Below are 18,785 nucleotides of genomic sequence, written 5' to 3'. Positions count from 1 at the left end.
AACATTATGTATTATTCTAACTGATCTTTTTTGTAACACCGTTAATGAATGAAGTGTACTTTTGTAATTATTTCCCCATATTTCTGCACAATAACTCAGATATGGTAACACTAGTGAGCAGTAGAGAATATGAAGTGATTTTTTGTCTAGAACATGTTTTGCTTTATTCATTATTGACGTGTTTCTTGCTACTTAATGTTGTATATTTTTTACGTGAGATTTCCAGTTCAATTTATCATCAATCATTATACCTAGAAATTTGGTTTCATTTACTCTTTCAATTTCTATTCCGTCTATTTGTATTTGTGTTTGACTTTCTCTTCTACTGTTACCAAATAGCATTATTTTAGTTTTACTGAGATTCAATGATAGTCTGTTTTTGTCAAACCATCTTTTTAATTTGTTAATTTCTTCTGTTATTATTTGTAGTATCTTCTGTGTGTTCTCTCCTGAACAAAACGCTGTTGTATCATCCGCAAATAATACTAACTTTAAATCTTTTGTAACTTTACAAATGTCATTTATATATAGATTGAATAATTTAGGTCCTAGTATTGATCCCTGAGGTACACCACAGGATATATTTAGCGTTGTAGAGGTGTGTTCGCCTACCTTCACGTATTGTTTCCTATTCATTAGATAACTTCTTATCCAGTTTAAGACTAACCCTCTGATGCCATATCGTTCTAGTTTTTTGATTAAAATATTGTGATTAATTGTGTCAAATGCTTTAGTTAGATCCATAAAAACTGCTGCCGCACATTTTTAATTATCTATAGCATTGGTAATTTCTTCTGTAATTTCAATTAAAGCCATCGAAGTTGAAACATTAGCTCTGTATCCATATTGATTTTCTTCGAGTATTCTATTTTTATTTATGAAACTCTCTAATCTGTTATTGAACAGTTTTTCAATGATTTTAGAAAATTGTGGAAGTAAGGAAACAGGTCTATAGTTTGTAAATTGATGTTTGTCGCCAGTCTTGTAAATTGGTGCAACTTTAGCTATTTACATTTTGTTTGGAAATGTACCTGTTTGAAATGATAGGTTACTAATATACATTAATGGTCCTGAGATCTCTTCAATAACCTTTTTTATCATTTCCATATCAATTTCATTACAATCAGTTGAAGTCTTGGATTTACATTTTTTCACGATTGTAACTATTTCCTCCTGTGTCACATTACTGAGGAACATGGAGTTGGGATTTTGCTCTATGGTATCATTATAGCCCTCAATTGAAACTGGGTCTGGAATCCTTTCTTCCAATTTTGGTCCAATATTTACAAAATAATTATTGAAGCTTTCAACTACTTCCTTTATGTTGTCATTTTTTTTATTTCCGTCTAAGAAGTATTGAGGGTAGTCCCTCTTAGTGCCATTTTTAATAATGCTATTGAGGATGCCCCATGTTGCTCTCATATTAGTTTTGTTCTTGTCCAATAATTCACTGTAATATTATTTTCTACATAATCGTAGTATGTATGTTAACTTGTTTTTATACTTTTTGTACTTAATTTCTGCCTCTGTAGTTCTTTGTGCTATAAATTTCCTATGTAGTGTATTCTTCTTCTTACAAGCATTTTTTAATCCTTTTGTCATCCATGGTTGATTATTCTTTCTCTGCTTATTACTGAGTTGTATCCATGGACAATGTTTGTTATAAAGTATTATGAACTTGTTTAAGAAATGTTCATATGCTTCATCAACCTCATTTTCATTGTACACATTGTCCCAATCTTGCTTTTGTAGCTCAATTTTGAAAGCAATCATCCTCTTCTCTGTGCACAGTCTTCGAAATGTCCTTTTGTCTTCCATATTCTTCTTGTAGTTTCCATCATATATTGTAAAAACTGGCAGATGATCACTAACATCGGTTATAAGTAGACCACTTGTAGTGTTATTATCAAAATCATTGGTAAAAATATTATCAATAAGCGTGGCACAGTGTCCTGTAATTCTGCTTGGTTTTGTGATTTTAGGATATAAACTGATGCTGTACATTGTATCAATGAAGTCATCAATAGACTTTTGCTTGTTAGGGTTTAATAAGTCAATATTAAAGTCACCACATAGGAAAATTATTCTTTGCCCATTGTCCATGTAAGTAGCCTTGATCCACTCTTCAAATGTTTCTATACTTGACTTAGGTGATCTATATATACAACTGATGAATATGTTTTTGCTTTTTTCCTGACATATTTCAATTGTTATACATTCTAAAATATTATCTATAGCAAATGACATGTTTTTTACCACTTTGTAGTTCAGGTTCTTCATCACGTACACAGCTACTCCTCCTCCATTTTTGTTGTTTCTGTTGATGTAGTTTAGTTCATATCCATCCAGATCAAAATCTATTCCTTTTTTATCATCAATCCATGTTTCCGTGACAGCAATCACTTTGAAGGGTTCGTTGATGTGTTCCAAAAAGTTCTTAATATTGTTGTAGTTTGCATACAAGCTTCTGCTATTAAAATGAATAATTGACAATTTGTTATCACATTTAATGTTGCTGTTATATTGATCATCCGTATAATAAAAACAATTATTACTGAAGTGGGAGAAAAAATTTGTATCTGGATCTATATCATTTTCCAAATCCTGATTTTTATGATCTTTGTTGCAGAAATTTTTTAGTTCCATGTTTTCTTGTTCAACAATCTTTGATGTTGTTTCAATAATCTCTATAAGTGTAGGTGGATGCAATCCTGAATCTAGGTCCTCTTGTTTAGTCGTTCCTTGGAACATAGTAGTGTTGATGCTGAATTTAGGTGCTTGTTTTCTGTCAGAGTTCATTATCATCGTTGTTGTGGAAGCTGTGTAAACTTTAAAAATTGTCCAGGTCCTTGATGTCTTGGACAGCAAGTACTCTTGCTTCTGGACCTCCATTCAGCTTGATGTAGATTTTACAGTTGGCGCTCCAAGTTCCCTGGATTTTTCCCTGCTTTCTCAAGTCGCGTGCTTTCTTGGCAATTCCAGCAGAAGTGACTGACAAGTTAGCAAGGGTTGCTCGCATCGCTGACATCACCGTCATTGTTTACTGAAGCAGAGAGGCTGACTGTGCGTTGTGATAAACGTGCATGCGTCGCCAGGCTCTGCTTTTTATCGATAGACTCATCAGATAAAATGTTTTATTATCTATAGCAGGGGTGTCAAAAGTGTGGCCCGGAGGCATACTTGCCAACCTTGAGACCTCCAATTTCGGGGGGTGGGTGCGGGGGGCGTGGTTGGGGCGGGGGCGTGGCTGAGGGCGTGGTTGGGGGCGTGGTTAAGATGGGAGGAGTATATTTACAGCTAGAATTCACCAAGTCAAGTATTTCATATATATATATATATATATATATATATATATATATATATATATATATATATATATACATACATACATATATATATACATATATCTCCGCGACCCCGAAGGGAATAAGCGGTAGTAAATGGATGGATGGATATATATATATATATATATATATATATATATATATATATATATATATATATATATATATATACATACATACATATATATATACATATATCTCCGCGACCCCGAAGGGAATAAGCGGTAGTAAATGGATGGATGGATATATATATATATATATATATATATATATATATATATATATATATATATATATATATATATATATATACATACATACATATATATATACATATATCTCCGCGACCCCGAAGGGAATAAGCGGTAGTAAATGGATGGATGGATATATATATATATATATATATATATATATATATATATATATATATATATATATATATATATAAGAAATAATTGACTTTCAGTGAATTCTAGCTATATATATATATATATATATATATATATATATATATATATATATATATATATATACAGGTAAAAGCCAGTAAATTAGAATATTTTGAAAAACTTGATTTATTTCAGTAATTGCATTCAAAAGGTGTAACTTGTACATTATATTTATTCATTGCACACAGACTGATGCATTTAAATGTTTATTTCATTTAATTTTGATGATTTGAAGTGGCAACAAATGAAAATCCAAAATTCCGTGTGTCACAAAATTAGAATATTACTTAAGGCTAATACAAAAAAGGGATTTTTAGAAATGTTGGCCAACTGAAAAGTATGAAAATGAAAAATATGAGCATGTACAATACTCAATACTTGCTTGGAGCTCCTTTTGCCTCAATTACTGCGTTAATGCGGCGTGGCATGGATTCGATGAGTTTCTGGCACTGCTCAGGTGTTATGAGAGCCCAGGTTGCTCTGATAGTGGCCTTCAACTCTTCTGCGTTTTTGGGTCTGGCATTCTGCATCTTCCTTTTCACAATACCCCACAGATTTTCTATGGGGCTAAGGTCAGGGGAGTTGGCGGGCCAATTTAGAACAGAAATACCATGGTCCGTAAACCAGGCACGGGTAGATTTTGCGCTGTGTGCAGGCGCCAAGTCCTGTTGGAACTTGAAATCTCCATCTCCATAGAGCAGGTCAGCAGCAGGAAGCATGAAGTGCTCTAAAACTTGCTGGTAGACGGCTGCGTTGACCCTGGATCTCAGGAAACAGAGTGGACCGACACCAGCAGATGACATGGCACCCCAAACCATCACCCAACCATGCAAATTTTGCATTTCCTTTGGAAATCGAGGTCCCAGAGTCTGGAGGAAGACAGGAGAGGCACAGGATCCACGTTGCCTGAAGTCTAGTGTAAAGTTTCCACCATCAGTGATGGTTTGGGGTGCCATGTCATCTGCTGGTGTCGGTCCACTCTGTTTCCTGAGATTCAGGGTCAACGCAGCCGTCTACCAGCAAGTTTTAGAGCACTTCATGCTTCCTGCTGCTGACCTGCTCTATGGAGATGGAGATTTCAAGTTCCAACAGGACTTGGCACCTGCACACAGCGCAAAATCTACCCGTGCCTGGTTTACGGACCATGGTATTTCTGTTCTAAATTGGCCCGCCAACTCCCCTGACCTTAGCCTCATAGAAAATCTGTGGGGTATTGTGAAAAGGAAGATGCAGAATGCCAGACCCAAAAACGCAGAAGAGTTGAAGGCCACTATCAGAGCAACCTGGGCTCTCATAACACCTGAGCAGTGCCAGAAACTCATCGACTCCATGCCACGCCGCATTAACGCAGTAATTGAGGCAAAAGGAGCTCCAACCAAGTATTGAGTATTGTACATGCTCATATTTTTCATTTTCATACTTTTCAGTTGGCCAACATTTCTAAAAATCCCTTTTTTGTATTAGCCTTTAGTAATATTCTAATTTTGTGACACACGGAATTTTGGATTTTCATTTGTTGCCACTTCAAATCATCAAAATTAAATGAAATAAACATTTGAATGCATCAGTCTGTGTGCAATGAATAAATATAATGTACAAGTTACACCTTTTGAATGCAATTACTGAAATAAATCAAGTTTTTCAAAGTATTCTAATTTACTGGCTTTTACCTGTATGTATATATATATATATATATATATATATATATATATATATATATATAAATAAATAAATAAAAGAAATACTTGAATTTCAGTGTTCATTTATTTACACGTATACACACACATAACACTCATCTACTAATTTTTGAGTTAAGGGTTGAATTGTCCATCCTTGTTCTATTCTCTGTCACTATTTTTCTAACCATGCTGAACACACTCTCTGATTATGCATTGCTGTGTGGCACGCACAAAAGTGCTTTCATCAAATGCACTAGATGGCAGTATTGTCCTGTTTAAGAGTGTCACAACATTGCTGTTTATGGCAGACGGACTGCTTTACTGTAGACGTTCTTTATATTGTGGAAAAGCGGACTCAGGTTCGCATGGAGCTGGAGGGGGCGTGGCCTCCAGCTCCGCCTGAATTCCGGGAGATTTTCGGGAGAAAATTTGTCCCGGGAGGATTTCGGGAGAGGCGCTGAATTTCGGGAGTCTCCCGGAAAATCCGTGAGGGTTGGCAAGTATGCCCGGAGGCCATTTGCGGCCCTCAGCTAATGTTTTAAAGGCCCACGCACATTCTAAAGTTACTATTCAAATAAACAAAAACATAACAAAAGTGGAATAAAAAAGCTTACAGGTGAAATGTAATTTAGAAAACGTTGCAATGTTGACTAATAAAACAAATTTGTTCTTTTTCTCTAAAACTGTCATTGCCCATCCATCCATTTTCTTCCGCTTATCTGATGTCGGGTCGCGGGGGCAGCAACCTAAGCAGGGAAGCCCAGACTTCCCTCTCCCGAGCCACTTCGTCCAGCTCTACCCGAGGCGTTCCCAGGCCAGCCGGGAGACATAGTCTTCCCAACGTGTCCTGGCTCTTCCCCGTGGCTTCCTACCGGTCGGACGTGCCCTAAACACCTCCCTAGGGAGGCGTTTGGGTGGCATCTTTACCAGATGCCCAAACCGCCTCATCTGGCTCCTCTCAATGTGGAGGAGCAGCGGCTTTACTTTGAGCTCCCTCCGGATGGCAGAGATTCTCACCCTATCTCTAAGGGAGAGCCCCACCACCCGGCGGAGGAAACTCATTTCGGCTGCTTGTACCCGTGATCTTGTCCTTTTGGTCATAACCCAAAGCTCATGACCATAGGTGAGGATGGGAATGTAGATCGACCGGTAAATTGAGAGCTTTGCCTTCCATCTCAGCTCCTTCTTCACCACAACGGATCGATACAGCGTCCGCAATTCTGAAGACGCCGCACCAATCCGCCTGTCGATCTCACGATCCACTCTTCCCTCACTCGTGAAAAAGACTCCCAGGTACTTGAACTCCTCCACTTGGGGCAGGGTCTCCTCCCCAACCTAGAGATGGCACTCCACCCTTTTCCGGGCGACAACCATGGACTCGAACTTGGAGGTGCTGATTCTCATCCCAGTCGCTTCACACTCGGCTGTGAACCGATCCAGTAAGAGCTGAAGATCCTGGCCAGATGAAGCCATCAGGAACACATCATCTGCAAAAAGCGGAGACCTAATCCTGCAGCCACCAAACCGGATGTTGAGAGTGCACTGCTTCCCCTTCCTGAGGCGGCGGATGGTGGTCCAGAATCGCTGGCTTCCCCAAACTCCTCCCATGTCCGAGTTTTTGCCTCCGCGACCGCTGAAGCCGCACACCGCTTGGCCTGTCGGTACCTGTCCGCTGCCTCGGGAGTCCTATGAGCCAAAATAACCCGATAGGAGTCTTTCTTCAGCTTGACGGCATTCCTCACTGCTGGTGGACCAGCGGGTTCTAGGATTACCGCCACAATAGGCACCAACTACCTAGCGGCCACAGCTTCAATCAGCCGCCTCGACAATAGAGGTGCGGAACATGGTCCACTCGGACTCAATGTCCAGCACCTCCCTCGTGACATGTTCAAAGTTCTTCCGGAGGTGTGAATTGAAACTCTCTCTGACAGGAGACTCTGCTAGACATTCCCAGCAGACCCTCACAAAGCGTTTGGGCCTGCCAGGTCTGTCCGGCATCCTCCCCCACCATCGCAGCCAACTCACCACCAGGTGGTGATCGGTAGAAAGCTCCGCCCCTCTCTTCACCCGAGTGCCCAAAACATGAGGCCGCAAATCCGATGACACAACTACAAAGTCGATCATGGAACTGCGGCCTAGGGTGTCCTGGTGCCAAGTGCACATATGGACACCCTTATGTTTGAACATGGTGTTTGTTATGGATAATCTGTGACGAGCACAAAAGTCCAATATTAAAACACAGCTTGGGTTCAGTTCCGGGCGGCCATTCTTCCCAATCACGCCTCTCCAGGTTTCACTGTTGTTGCCAACATGAGCGTTGAAGTCCCCCAGTAGGACAACAGAATCACCCGGGGGATCACTTTCGAGAACTCCCTCGAGTGTATCCAAAAAGGGTGGGTACTCTGAACTGCCGTTTGGTGCGTAAGCACAAACAACAGTCAGGACCCGTCCCCCCCAACCGAAGGCGGAGGGAAGCTACCCTCTCGTCCACCGGGTTGAACTCCAACGTGCAGGCTTTGAGCCGGGGGGCAACAAGAATTGCTACCCCAGCCCGTCGCCTCTCACTGCGTGCAACGCCAGTGTGGAAGAGAGTCCAGCCCCTCTCGATTCCAGAGCCCTTTCTGTACATCAAGGTAAGTTCGACTATATCCAGCTGGAACTTCTCCACCTCGCGCATTAGCTCAGGCTCCTTTCCCTCCAGCGAGGTGACATTCCACGTCCAAGTGCCCTGCCTTCGGCTCCCGCCCAGCTCACAACGCACCCGACCTCTATGGCCCCTCCCATGAGTGGTGAGCCCATTGGAAGGGAGACCCACGTTGCCTCTTTGGGCTGTGCCCGGCCGGGCCCCATGGGGGCAGGCCCGGCCACCACGCCATCCTCCCCCAACTCCGGGCCTGGCTCCAGAGGGGGGCCCCGGTAACCCGCGAGGGAAATCGGAGTCTCCGTTTTTGTATTCCCATAGAAGTCTTCGAGCTGCTCTTTGTCTGATCCCTCACCTAGGACCTGTTTGTCTTGGGAGACCCTACCAGGGGGCATGGAATCCCCCGGACAACATAGCTCCTAGGATCATTGGGACACGCAAACTCCTTTACCACGATAAGGTGGCAGCTCAGAGAGGAGCATAATATTGAATCAAAATCAATGTTCTTATGAATTATTGATCTGTCCAAGGCTCCGATTACTTCACATCAAATATTCCACTTTGAAAAAATATTTTTTGTGGAAGATTTAGCATATTATGTGTGTTTGCCATAAAAAAAAACATAGTTTTCTTTGACAAAAAGGGCAGAAAACAACAAAAAAACAAAACATAAAAAAAACAAAAAACTTAGAATTGACGGATAGATCTGAAGTTGATATAGACTCTAGATATTTAAGCGTTAAATACATAATGCATGTATGCCCTGGCACACAATTATCATAATTTCATGACCGAAGCAAAAAACGTTTTACACTTTTATACTGAAATAAATACACCTACAACTTATTATATACAAATATAGAAAAAACTACCGGCTGCGATAAAGTTTAGATCCATGAAGGAACAAAGAAAGTGAATGAATGTTTATAACTGCATATATTTACGTATGCATACAATTTTTTTTTCTTTTGTATTATTTTTTTAATGAATTAAGTAACGTTTATGACAACCTTTTTCCAAAACACAATATAGAATGTGAGATATAACAGGATAATGCATACATTTATCATTTGTTTTCAAAACGCTTACAAAAAAGTGGGACCCAAAAATGTACTGTAGGACACCATTATTGTGACTTGATGGGGTCCCTGGGACCCCATTTTGAAAATTCCTAGCACCAACACAGTTACTTCCACATATGTTCACTTCCTGTTCTCAATTTGTAACACAATTTACATCAATGATTTCTAAATGGTATTATTAATATGAAATATGTGATTTCTAAATATGGCAAACATTTAAATAATACTGATTCTGGGATTCCTCATGTATCTTATATGTCAGACATTTTTCAAGCTGGCTGACAATTTCTTTCACAATGTTACAGAAAGTGTGAGATGCTGCCTGTTCTTCTTTACATATTATATAAGTCTCCAAGTTGAGGGCAATCGGTTTTGACAAAGCAGCCACAAACTGGATGAAATCTTACCTTGAGGATAGTGAACGGGTGGTCGAGGTGAACGGATTACTGTCCTCTCCCCTCAAGGTGAGCTGTGGTGTCCCACAGGGGACCATTGTTATTCTTGATTTACATTAACGACATGAAATCAGCATATAACAGCAATTTGTTCCTGTTCCTGGCCTCAGACAGGGACAAATTGAAGGTTGAAAGTGCACTCAGCACCGAACTAAGTAATCTCTGTTTCTGGCTTTCCGATAACAAACTGTCACTACACCTGGGTAAAACAGAGTCCATCCTATTTGAGTCCATTCACAAACTAGGTAAATCCCCGGGCTTCACGATTAAAGCAGGTGATACCATAATCACCAGCAAAGACAAGGTAATTTACCTAGGTTGTATATTGGACAAGACTCCTCGGGTGAAAAAATGGCATTAAAAGCAATCGCCAAGATCAATAATAAAACTAGATTTTTGGGCAGGATTTCTGCGTTTATCAACAGGGATACACTTAAGACCCTTGCTGGTGCTCTCATACAGTGTCATTTTGACTACGCCTGCACCTCATGGTTCACCAGTATCCCCAAGCCACTAAAAACGAAACTGCAAACTTCCCAAAACCAGCTGGTGAGACTCCTGCTCAACCTCCCATACAGGACTCACCTAACTCAATCCCACTTTACCAAATTAGGATGGCTTAGAGTTGGGGAAAGAGTACACCAAATTGCATTGTGCCTGGTATACAAAATACTCAGAGAAACTGTCCCCAAGCACCTGTCGAACTATTTCACCAGAGTAAGTGATGCTCACAGGTACTACACGAGAGGGAGTTCCTCAGACCTCGTCCCCCCCAAATTCAAGACTCATGGGAAAAAATGCATTCTACTATTTTGCCACCACACAGTGGAATGCACTACAAACAGACCTTAGAATTCGAACTTCCCTACTAAATTGTAAAACTGCCATAAAATCGTGGCTCAGCTCAACCTCTACCTGATCTGAACCAAAATTGATCCCCAGCAACTCTTCGAAGCATCAGACAGGTTTATATGTGGTTATAGTGTATATATATTTTCTCATTCTGTTTTGCACACTCTTGGAGTCAACATGTGCATAGTCATGTGCATAGTGTACTAGATATTACTACTAACTTACTCTGTACTAATCACTATTTTTTAAATACTAAATACTGATATCATTTGTGTATACATTGTATCTGCTGATGTATCGACTGATACCGATAAAAGAAGGCCAATATTGCTATAAGTCAAAATGCCAAATATCGGTGCCGTTAATCAATCGATCCCTGGTTTTAATTATTGTCAACATCAAAAGGGACAAGCGGTAGAAAATGTATGTATGGATAACTCAAATATTTGCTGTACTTCTGCTGAGAACCACAGTGTCCTGGAAAACTAATGCAATAATGTCCCCTGTGGAGGACGCTAGTTCTTAGCGCACAATACTAAATTATTACTAAAATAAAGTGAACTGGTAAGAAAAACTATATTGTAAAAAGAAAAATACATAAAAAAAATATGATGTATTATTTTCCTGGATTTCAGATATTTAATCAGTTTTAGTCGTAGTATAAGACTCTTATTTCAGAGCAAAAACTAAATATTTTGTAATTTTATTTTTTTAATAGAACTAACTGTATATTAGCTATATTTTTTACAATAAGCAAAATAATCTTCCAACAAGAGCTGGAATGGCATATCAATTTTTCTTATTTGTTATTTCAAGAAATATATCTTACATTTTAACATTTGCATTGACTTTACATGTCAAACATAATTAGACATCATCTATCCATCCATCCATTTTCTACCGCTTGTCCCGTTCACATAAGATATATTATTTTAAGCTGCCTCAATGTGCCTTTTTAACTTGTTGGATTGCAATGTAATGTAGGACTGTCGAATATTATTTTACTGTTTTAATGTTCTTCCTAAAAAAAACTGTTCACATTCGCCATAAATACACTTTCATTTCCAGCTGGGTAAAGAAAGACAACCGTTTCTGTCCACTGTTGCTCGGATGAATCACAGAATCGTCACTGTATTGATCACAGCTTTTTATTATGGTCATAACACATATTCTGGAATAACATTTTGAGTTTGCTATTTTAAGGTAAATCAACTCATGCTACAGGTTTAAACTCAGGGTTTGTTGAACCTCCTACCTCTCCTATCTGGAATACGGTTTTTGTTTTATTTTTTTTATATCAATGTTGTGTTGTTATTTCACGATGAAAGACAAAATATGGACTGTAATGCGGCCCTCCGAATAATGATGTTATTTGTCGGCTTTACGCAAGGCGAAGCCCACAGAGATATGTTCCTCTGCATGCAATCGTGCCACAGCTGTCAGCCGTGTAAATTGCGTCGTCTGTGAGCGGCGATATCGTTTGTTTGAAGCCTTTTCATTGTTTGTCCTGATGTCTTTATCTGTGGTGCGGCTGCTTCTCACATTAATGTGTCATCTTTTAATCTTTTCTTTTTTTCTGCTGCAGGTTTACCGACATTCCTACAAGGCTTCGTACAGCATCTATAATATTCACACAAGGTAATTGTTTGTGCTTTTTAGTTGTTTGAATCTCTGTGACTATGGTCATCTCCCCACCTGATACTTGTGGGTTCAGTCCACAATCCCCCCATAACCATGTCCAAATACCCTTGGGCAAGTAAGTCATGACACAGCGACAAAGACCTGGCACAGGAACCAGACTGGTGCTAAGCACTTTAGCACTTTAGTTTGCGATTCAACTGCGAAGCTAACCTACCAAAATAGCCATTTGCTTGTTGTAACTTTCAAAATAAACTTCAGTGCTTGTCTTTTTTCAAGTCTAAATGTGGTAAGTAGGGGTGTCCCAATACCACTTTTTCCATTCTTGAAACAATTCAAATATTGGAGCCTCGCGTATTGGAGACTTTGTATGTGTAAGTACCGTATTTTCCGCACTATAAGGCGCACCGGATTATTAGCCGCACCTTCAATGAATGGCATATTTCATAACTTTGTCCACCAATAAGCCGCCCCGGACTATAAGCCGCGCCTACGCTGCGCTAAAGGGAATGTCAAAAAAACAGTCAGATAGGTCAGTCAAACTTTAATAATATATTAAAAACCAGCGTTCTAACAACTCTGTTCACTCCCAAAATGTACGCAAATGTGCAATCACAAACATAGTAAAATTCAAAATAGTGCAGAGCAATAGCAACATAATGTTGCTCGAACGTTAATGTCACAACACACAAAATAAACATAGCGCTCACTTTCTGAAGTTATTCTTCATTCGTAAATCCTTCGTCTTCGGTGTCCGAAGTGAAAAGTTGGGCAAATTTACGATCCACTGGCAGATGTTGGCGTCGTCTGGCGCTGCCTCCTCGTCTTAGTGAAGGTGTGTTCGCCTTCTGTCATCCATTGTTCCCACGCAGTTAGCAGTCTAGCTTCGAATGCCCTGTTGACACCAATATCTAGCGGCTGGAGGTCTTTTGTCAATCCACCCGGAATGACGGCGAGTATTGAATTAAGCGCGTAAGCGTGTCTCTCAATGTGCTGTTATGAGCTAGCAAATATAACAACTACACTACCCAGCATGCAACGATAGTTACGAGCATGCGCGGTAGCCCTGAGAAGCGTTGTTGTATGCTGGGAGTTAGAATGTGGTTATGAGCACGCTGCGAGTAAACGTTGAGAACTCAGTTAACACGCCTCGTCTGCATTATTTATAATTAGACAGACAACACACTTAATAGGAGCCATTTTGGGGTCTTTACATAAACACACAAATGGAAATGAAACGTCACATATCCCAGCATGCACCGCGCGCTTCTTCTACGGGGAAAAAAGATGGCGGCTGTTTACCGTAGTTGCGAGACCTAAACTTTATGAAAATGAATCTTAATATTTATCCATATATAAAGCGCACCGGGTTATAAGGCGCACTGTCAGCTTTTGAGAAAATTTGTGGTTTTTAGGTGCGCCTTATAGTGCGGAAAATACGGTAATATGCAACTATATTTATTTAATACTTGTTTATATTGACAAAAGTGCTGTTTTAGACTGCAATATTTGTTGTTCGATTAAGGACATTTATTACAGATGTTTAGCTTGTGTGCTTAGCTGTCGTCTAGCTGATAGAGGATATTTTGTAAATGACTTAACTAAAATACTGTACAAGAAAAGGCCAACTTTGTGTGCCTATTGGAGAACATCTAGATGTTAACTGACTGTCTAGCTTTGCACAAATAAACACGCTGCAGGACTGCTTGTATCGAATATTATATCACACATTTTAGATACAAGCTAATATGATTTGATAGTTGTTTATTTGCTCATATCAGACCAATATACGATACCAATATTGGATCGGGACTCCCCTAGTGACATCCATTTAACTACTTAAAATGTACAAATTATTACTAAATATTGTATTTTTGTACAAGCTTCCTAAACTGAAGATGACTCATGTTAGTAGCAAGACTAAAAGTAACAGGAGTGCATTTTTAACATATAATTATCAAATACATGAAATATAGCCACATGACATTTATGCTAATAACATGTTAACACTAAGCATTACATACATTAAAAAAAGCATTTTAAAAATAAAAAACATAAAGAGATAATATTGTATGTAAAATGACTGTGCTGATATTTTAACCTAAGGAAGAGTAAATGCAGATGTAAATACTGTACTATGTAAAGTTGTTTATGGGTGTTTTTACTATCTCTCCCTTGTATGCTATGTTATTGCAAATACTGTGAAAATGTGCATCTAATTATTACTATACTTATTGTCACCAAATCTTAAGCAAATTAATGACTTGCAGTTCAGTAAAATGTTTAAAAACATGCCTGGATTACATTTTGACTACAAACTTGCATTTTTGTTCAAATATTGGGGTATTTTCTAAAGCGAATTTCAAATATGCAAGCGAGTAATAACCTGTGATTGATCATCATTATTCACAGCTCAAGAGTGCCATTAATCTGATTTTAAAAATAATCACTTGACTGTTATAAATACCTCGTACCTCGATCTTTGATCTTAATTGGTTCTTCAACTTAGCTCGCCAACAGAAACGTTCGTACAGTGAAGCAGAGTTCCCTATAAGAATCAGTGTAAACATGAATCATTGGTTCTAGCCAGCACAAATTGTGTGTGTATGTATGTATATATATATATATATATATATATATATATATATATATATATATATATATATACACACACACACACACACACTTATATATCTATATCAAACCATAGTATGGGTAATAGGTCAACAATCTCTTTTTCATCCAAACAACACAACAACATTGCAGCAAGCTTAAATGTCAACAATGAACATGCACACAAACACACAATCTCCTTGGTGCGCTCAAAAAAACAAAAAAGGAAAATAATTTGACCTTGTTAGCGTTAGCGCAAACTAGCAGTGTGAGGCAATCCTTCATCGGCTTGTGTCCAGGTAGTTCCTTATCCTTCGCTGTAATAAAGGTGGCATCTTTTTCCGGTCTCATCACAATTCAATATTTCTGCGGAAGAAGTCCCCCTTTGCTGATAAAATCCTCAAAATAAAGACGCCGCAAACCATAGGCTAACTCCATAGATAAAATACTAGTTCAGTGGTTATCTAGCAACCCGAAGGTATACAGCGAGACTGTGAGAGTTTGGACATATTCAAAGCTTTTCTTATCACACAAAGTGTTCTCTGAGACAGGCTGACACAGCGCTGACCTGCGCAAGGTACAACAATTGTGGAAATAAACGTGTCAGATGTGCCACTAGCCTTATATATATAAGCTCTTTAAAATGGGCAGGGTGGGTGTGTACAGGATGTAAACTGGATGTGATATAGCGAGCCCCGCCTCTTCAAAACGGCCGCACCTGCAGTTATAGGAAGTGATGTCATCACGATGGCAGCCCCCATAGGGCTTTCAGCGGCACACAAAATGAATGAATGAATGAATAAAGAAATTAATGAAACGTTTGTACACCAAGACATGGTCCGCACACATAGGCATGACGTAAAGAACGCAATAGAGGCGTTCGTTAATCGAGGTTCCAATGTAAATCAAATATTTTTGTTCAAGACCTTCTAAATATGTGTTTTCTAAAACGATAGGTAGAGCCCTCTAAACATGAAATAACACCCATATAGTAAGGTTGCATGATTATGGCCAAAATGGTATTCACCATTATTTTTTATCAATAATAAAGTCAGGTCATGATGTAACTTGTAATAATAAAAATGTTTCATAAAATGGCTAAATAAACCATATCCATATATTAAAGACACATATTTGTGATTGTTTTCATTATTAGCATTCACCGAATTTACGGACCATAGGGCACACCGGATTATAAGGTGCACTGCCAACGAATGGTCTATTTTTTTTCTTTTTTCATATATTAGGCACACTGGATAATAGGGCGCATTAAAGGAGTCATATTATTATTTTTTTTTTCTGAATTGAAAACACTTCCTTGTGTTCTACATCAGTGGTCCCCAACCTTTTTGTAACTGCGAACCGGTCAACGCTTGAAAATTGGTCCCATTTTTTAATTTTTTTTTTGTCATAAAAAAAAACAATCATGCGGCCTCACGGACTGTATCTCTGCAGACTGTATTGATCTATATTGATATATAATGTAGGTACCAGAAATATTAATAACAGAAAGAAACAACCCTTTTGTGCGAATGAGTGTGAATAAGTGTAAATGGGGGAGGGAGGTTTTTTGGGTTGGTGCACTAATTGTAAGTGTATCTTGTGTTTTTTATGTTGATTTAATAAAAAAATAAAAAAATAAATTACTGTTTTTATTTATTTATTTTTTTAATTTCTTGTGCGGCCCGGTACCAATCGATCCACAGACCGATTTGTTGGGGACCACTGTTCTACATAACATGTAATGGTGGTTCTTTGGTCAAAGTGTTGCATCGATTATGTTTTACGGATCATCTTCAAGCTGCTTTCTGACAGTCGCTTCAGGATGCGCCGTTTTGTGGGCGATCTTATTTACGTGGCTCACCTTCGACAGCGTCTTAATTATAGTTACTCGTTACGTTACCAAAAAAAGTAATTGAACTAGTAATGGGATTATTATTTAATAAATGTAAATAATTCCTAGGGAAAAACAAAACAAAAAAAATCAAATATCTGGCATATGCAGTGGAGAGACGTTTCATGAGAGCAGCGTTTGCGCATGCGTCTTTTTAAAAGGCGGTGTCTGTTGCCAAGTGATGTGACGTCAGCCAGAGCATGCTCAGAGCAGCATTTTAGCTCAGCTGTGTTTGTTACCTTATCAGCGGCAGTTTGCACTGACGACAGCTTTGTTCAATCTTTTCACTGGATTGTGTTAGCGCTAGTTACAAGAGACTGCATATGCTTTGATGGCTGTTTTTTCTCTTTGTCCACAAAAGTGGGAATTGTAGGAGTGTGTGTGTGTGTGTGTTCTTAGCTTACATGTTAGCTGTGAGATCGATGCGAGCGCTGCAAAGAGAACCCTCCATCCTACATATGTAGTGTGTGTTGACATATTTGCATGGTCGGTCAGAAATAAAAAATATTAGACATACCATTTATACAGCAACATCCTTTTATAATGTTATAGCTGCATGCTGGGTGAGTCGAGAGACTGATTAAAACGAATTCAGTTGATGTGTTTTGGTGTCTTCTGACGTTTTTTTTAATATTCCTTTAGAATATATATTATTAACATACTGTGTCTCCTATCTGAAAAAACTTAATGTAATGTACCGTATTTTTCGGACTATAAGTCGCTCCGGAGTATACGTCGCACCGGCCGAAAATGCAGAATAGAGAAGAAAAAAACCACATATACGTCGCACTGGAGTATAAGTCGCATTTTTGGGGGAAATTTATTTGATAAAATCCAACACCAAGAATAGACATTAGAAAGGCAATTTAAAATAAAAAAGAATAATGAACAACAGGCTGAATAAGTGTACACCATATGACGCACACATAACCAACTGAGAACATGCCTGGTATGTTAACGTAACATATTATGGTAAGAGTCATTCAAATAACTATAACATATAGAACATGCTATACGTTTACCAAACAATCTGTCACTCCCGATCGCTAAATCCCATGAAATCTTCCTCCTCGGTGTCGCTCCTGGTATGCGGCGCTAGCGTCCATTCTTTCTGCTGCTCGATCGCCGTTTTCTGGTGCATATTTCACTACGTCCAGCTTGTAATCTGCAGTATATGATTTCCTTTTCGGTGCCATTTTAGTTCAGTCCTTCTCAGTTTTTATAAGTTACCGCCAATGTTGATGTGATCCATTTTAATAGCTTCGGCAATAGCGTATAGCATATAGCAGTTAGCACTCCAAAACCCACAATGCACTTCTGCCATGATCCGCCCCCGCCGAATTCTTATTGGTTGGCGTGTGAGTGACGATTGCTGACGTGTGTGTGACAATTGCGGACATTTTCTTCATCGCTCACGCGAATGAGATAAATAATATTATTTGATATTTTACGGTAATATGTTAATAATTTCACCCATAAGTCGCTCCAGAGTATACGTCTCACCCACGGCCAAACTATGAAAAAAACGTTGACTTAGTCCGAAAAATACGGTACATATTTTGTGTCTTAAGCACAGTATGTGCAGCCTCTGTGCCATGAGCGCACCTGTAGCACACACAAACAAAGTTGGTTTGCAGGAAGCTTTTAAAATGCCCATACAAAGTGGTAAATGTCTGCTGCTTGTTTGAAAACATAGCTATTCTGTCCTACGTGTCTGTGTCCGTGAAGTTGACAGATAGTTAACATGAAGATCCCAAGGAAAAGGAAAAAAGAGTCCAGGCATTGTATCAGGGCGGTATAGCTCGTTTGGTAGAGCGGCTGTGCCAGCAACTTGAGGGTTCCAGGTTCGATCCCCGCTTCAGCCATCCTAGTCACTGCCGTTGTGTGCTTGGGCAAGACGCTTTACCCACCTGCTCCCAGTGCCACCCACACTGGTTTAAATGTAACTTAGATATTGGGTTTCACTATGTAAAGTGCTTTGAGTCACTAGAGAAAAGTGCCATATAAATATAATTCACTTCACTTCACTTAATCTTTAAGAAGCTTTAGTGTTTTTTCACAGAGAATACACTTTTCCTTTCCTCTTGTCTAATTGGTCATTTCTGTCTTTGTTTTCTCTTTTTCTTGTTTTTTTTTTT

The 18,785-nt window shown here is 39.0% G+C and overlaps 1 protein-coding gene across 2 annotated transcripts in view; it reads left to right on the top strand.

The window, feature by feature from the left end:
- The window catches only part of LOC133574259 (inactive dipeptidyl peptidase 10-like), a 389,479-nt gene that overhangs the window by 276,868 nt on the left and 93,826 nt on the right, over positions 1–18,785 (top strand). For both annotated transcript variants that reach the window (XM_061926362.1, XM_061926361.1), the window contains exon 6: positions 12,088–12,140. In XM_061926362.1, the coding sequence (XP_061782346.1) occupies positions 12,088–12,140 (53 nt within the window). The remainder of the gene's footprint in view (positions 1–12,087; positions 12,141–18,785) is intronic.

This window comes from Nerophis lumbriciformis, linkage group LG31 (assembly GCF_033978685.3).
Source record: "Nerophis lumbriciformis linkage group LG31, RoL_Nlum_v2.1, whole genome shotgun sequence".
Lineage (NCBI taxonomy): Eukaryota > Metazoa > Chordata > Actinopteri > Syngnathiformes > Syngnathidae > Nerophis > Nerophis lumbriciformis.
The sequence above is the reverse complement of the archived record's forward strand: the minus strand, read 5'-3'. Positions and strand labels throughout refer to the sequence as shown.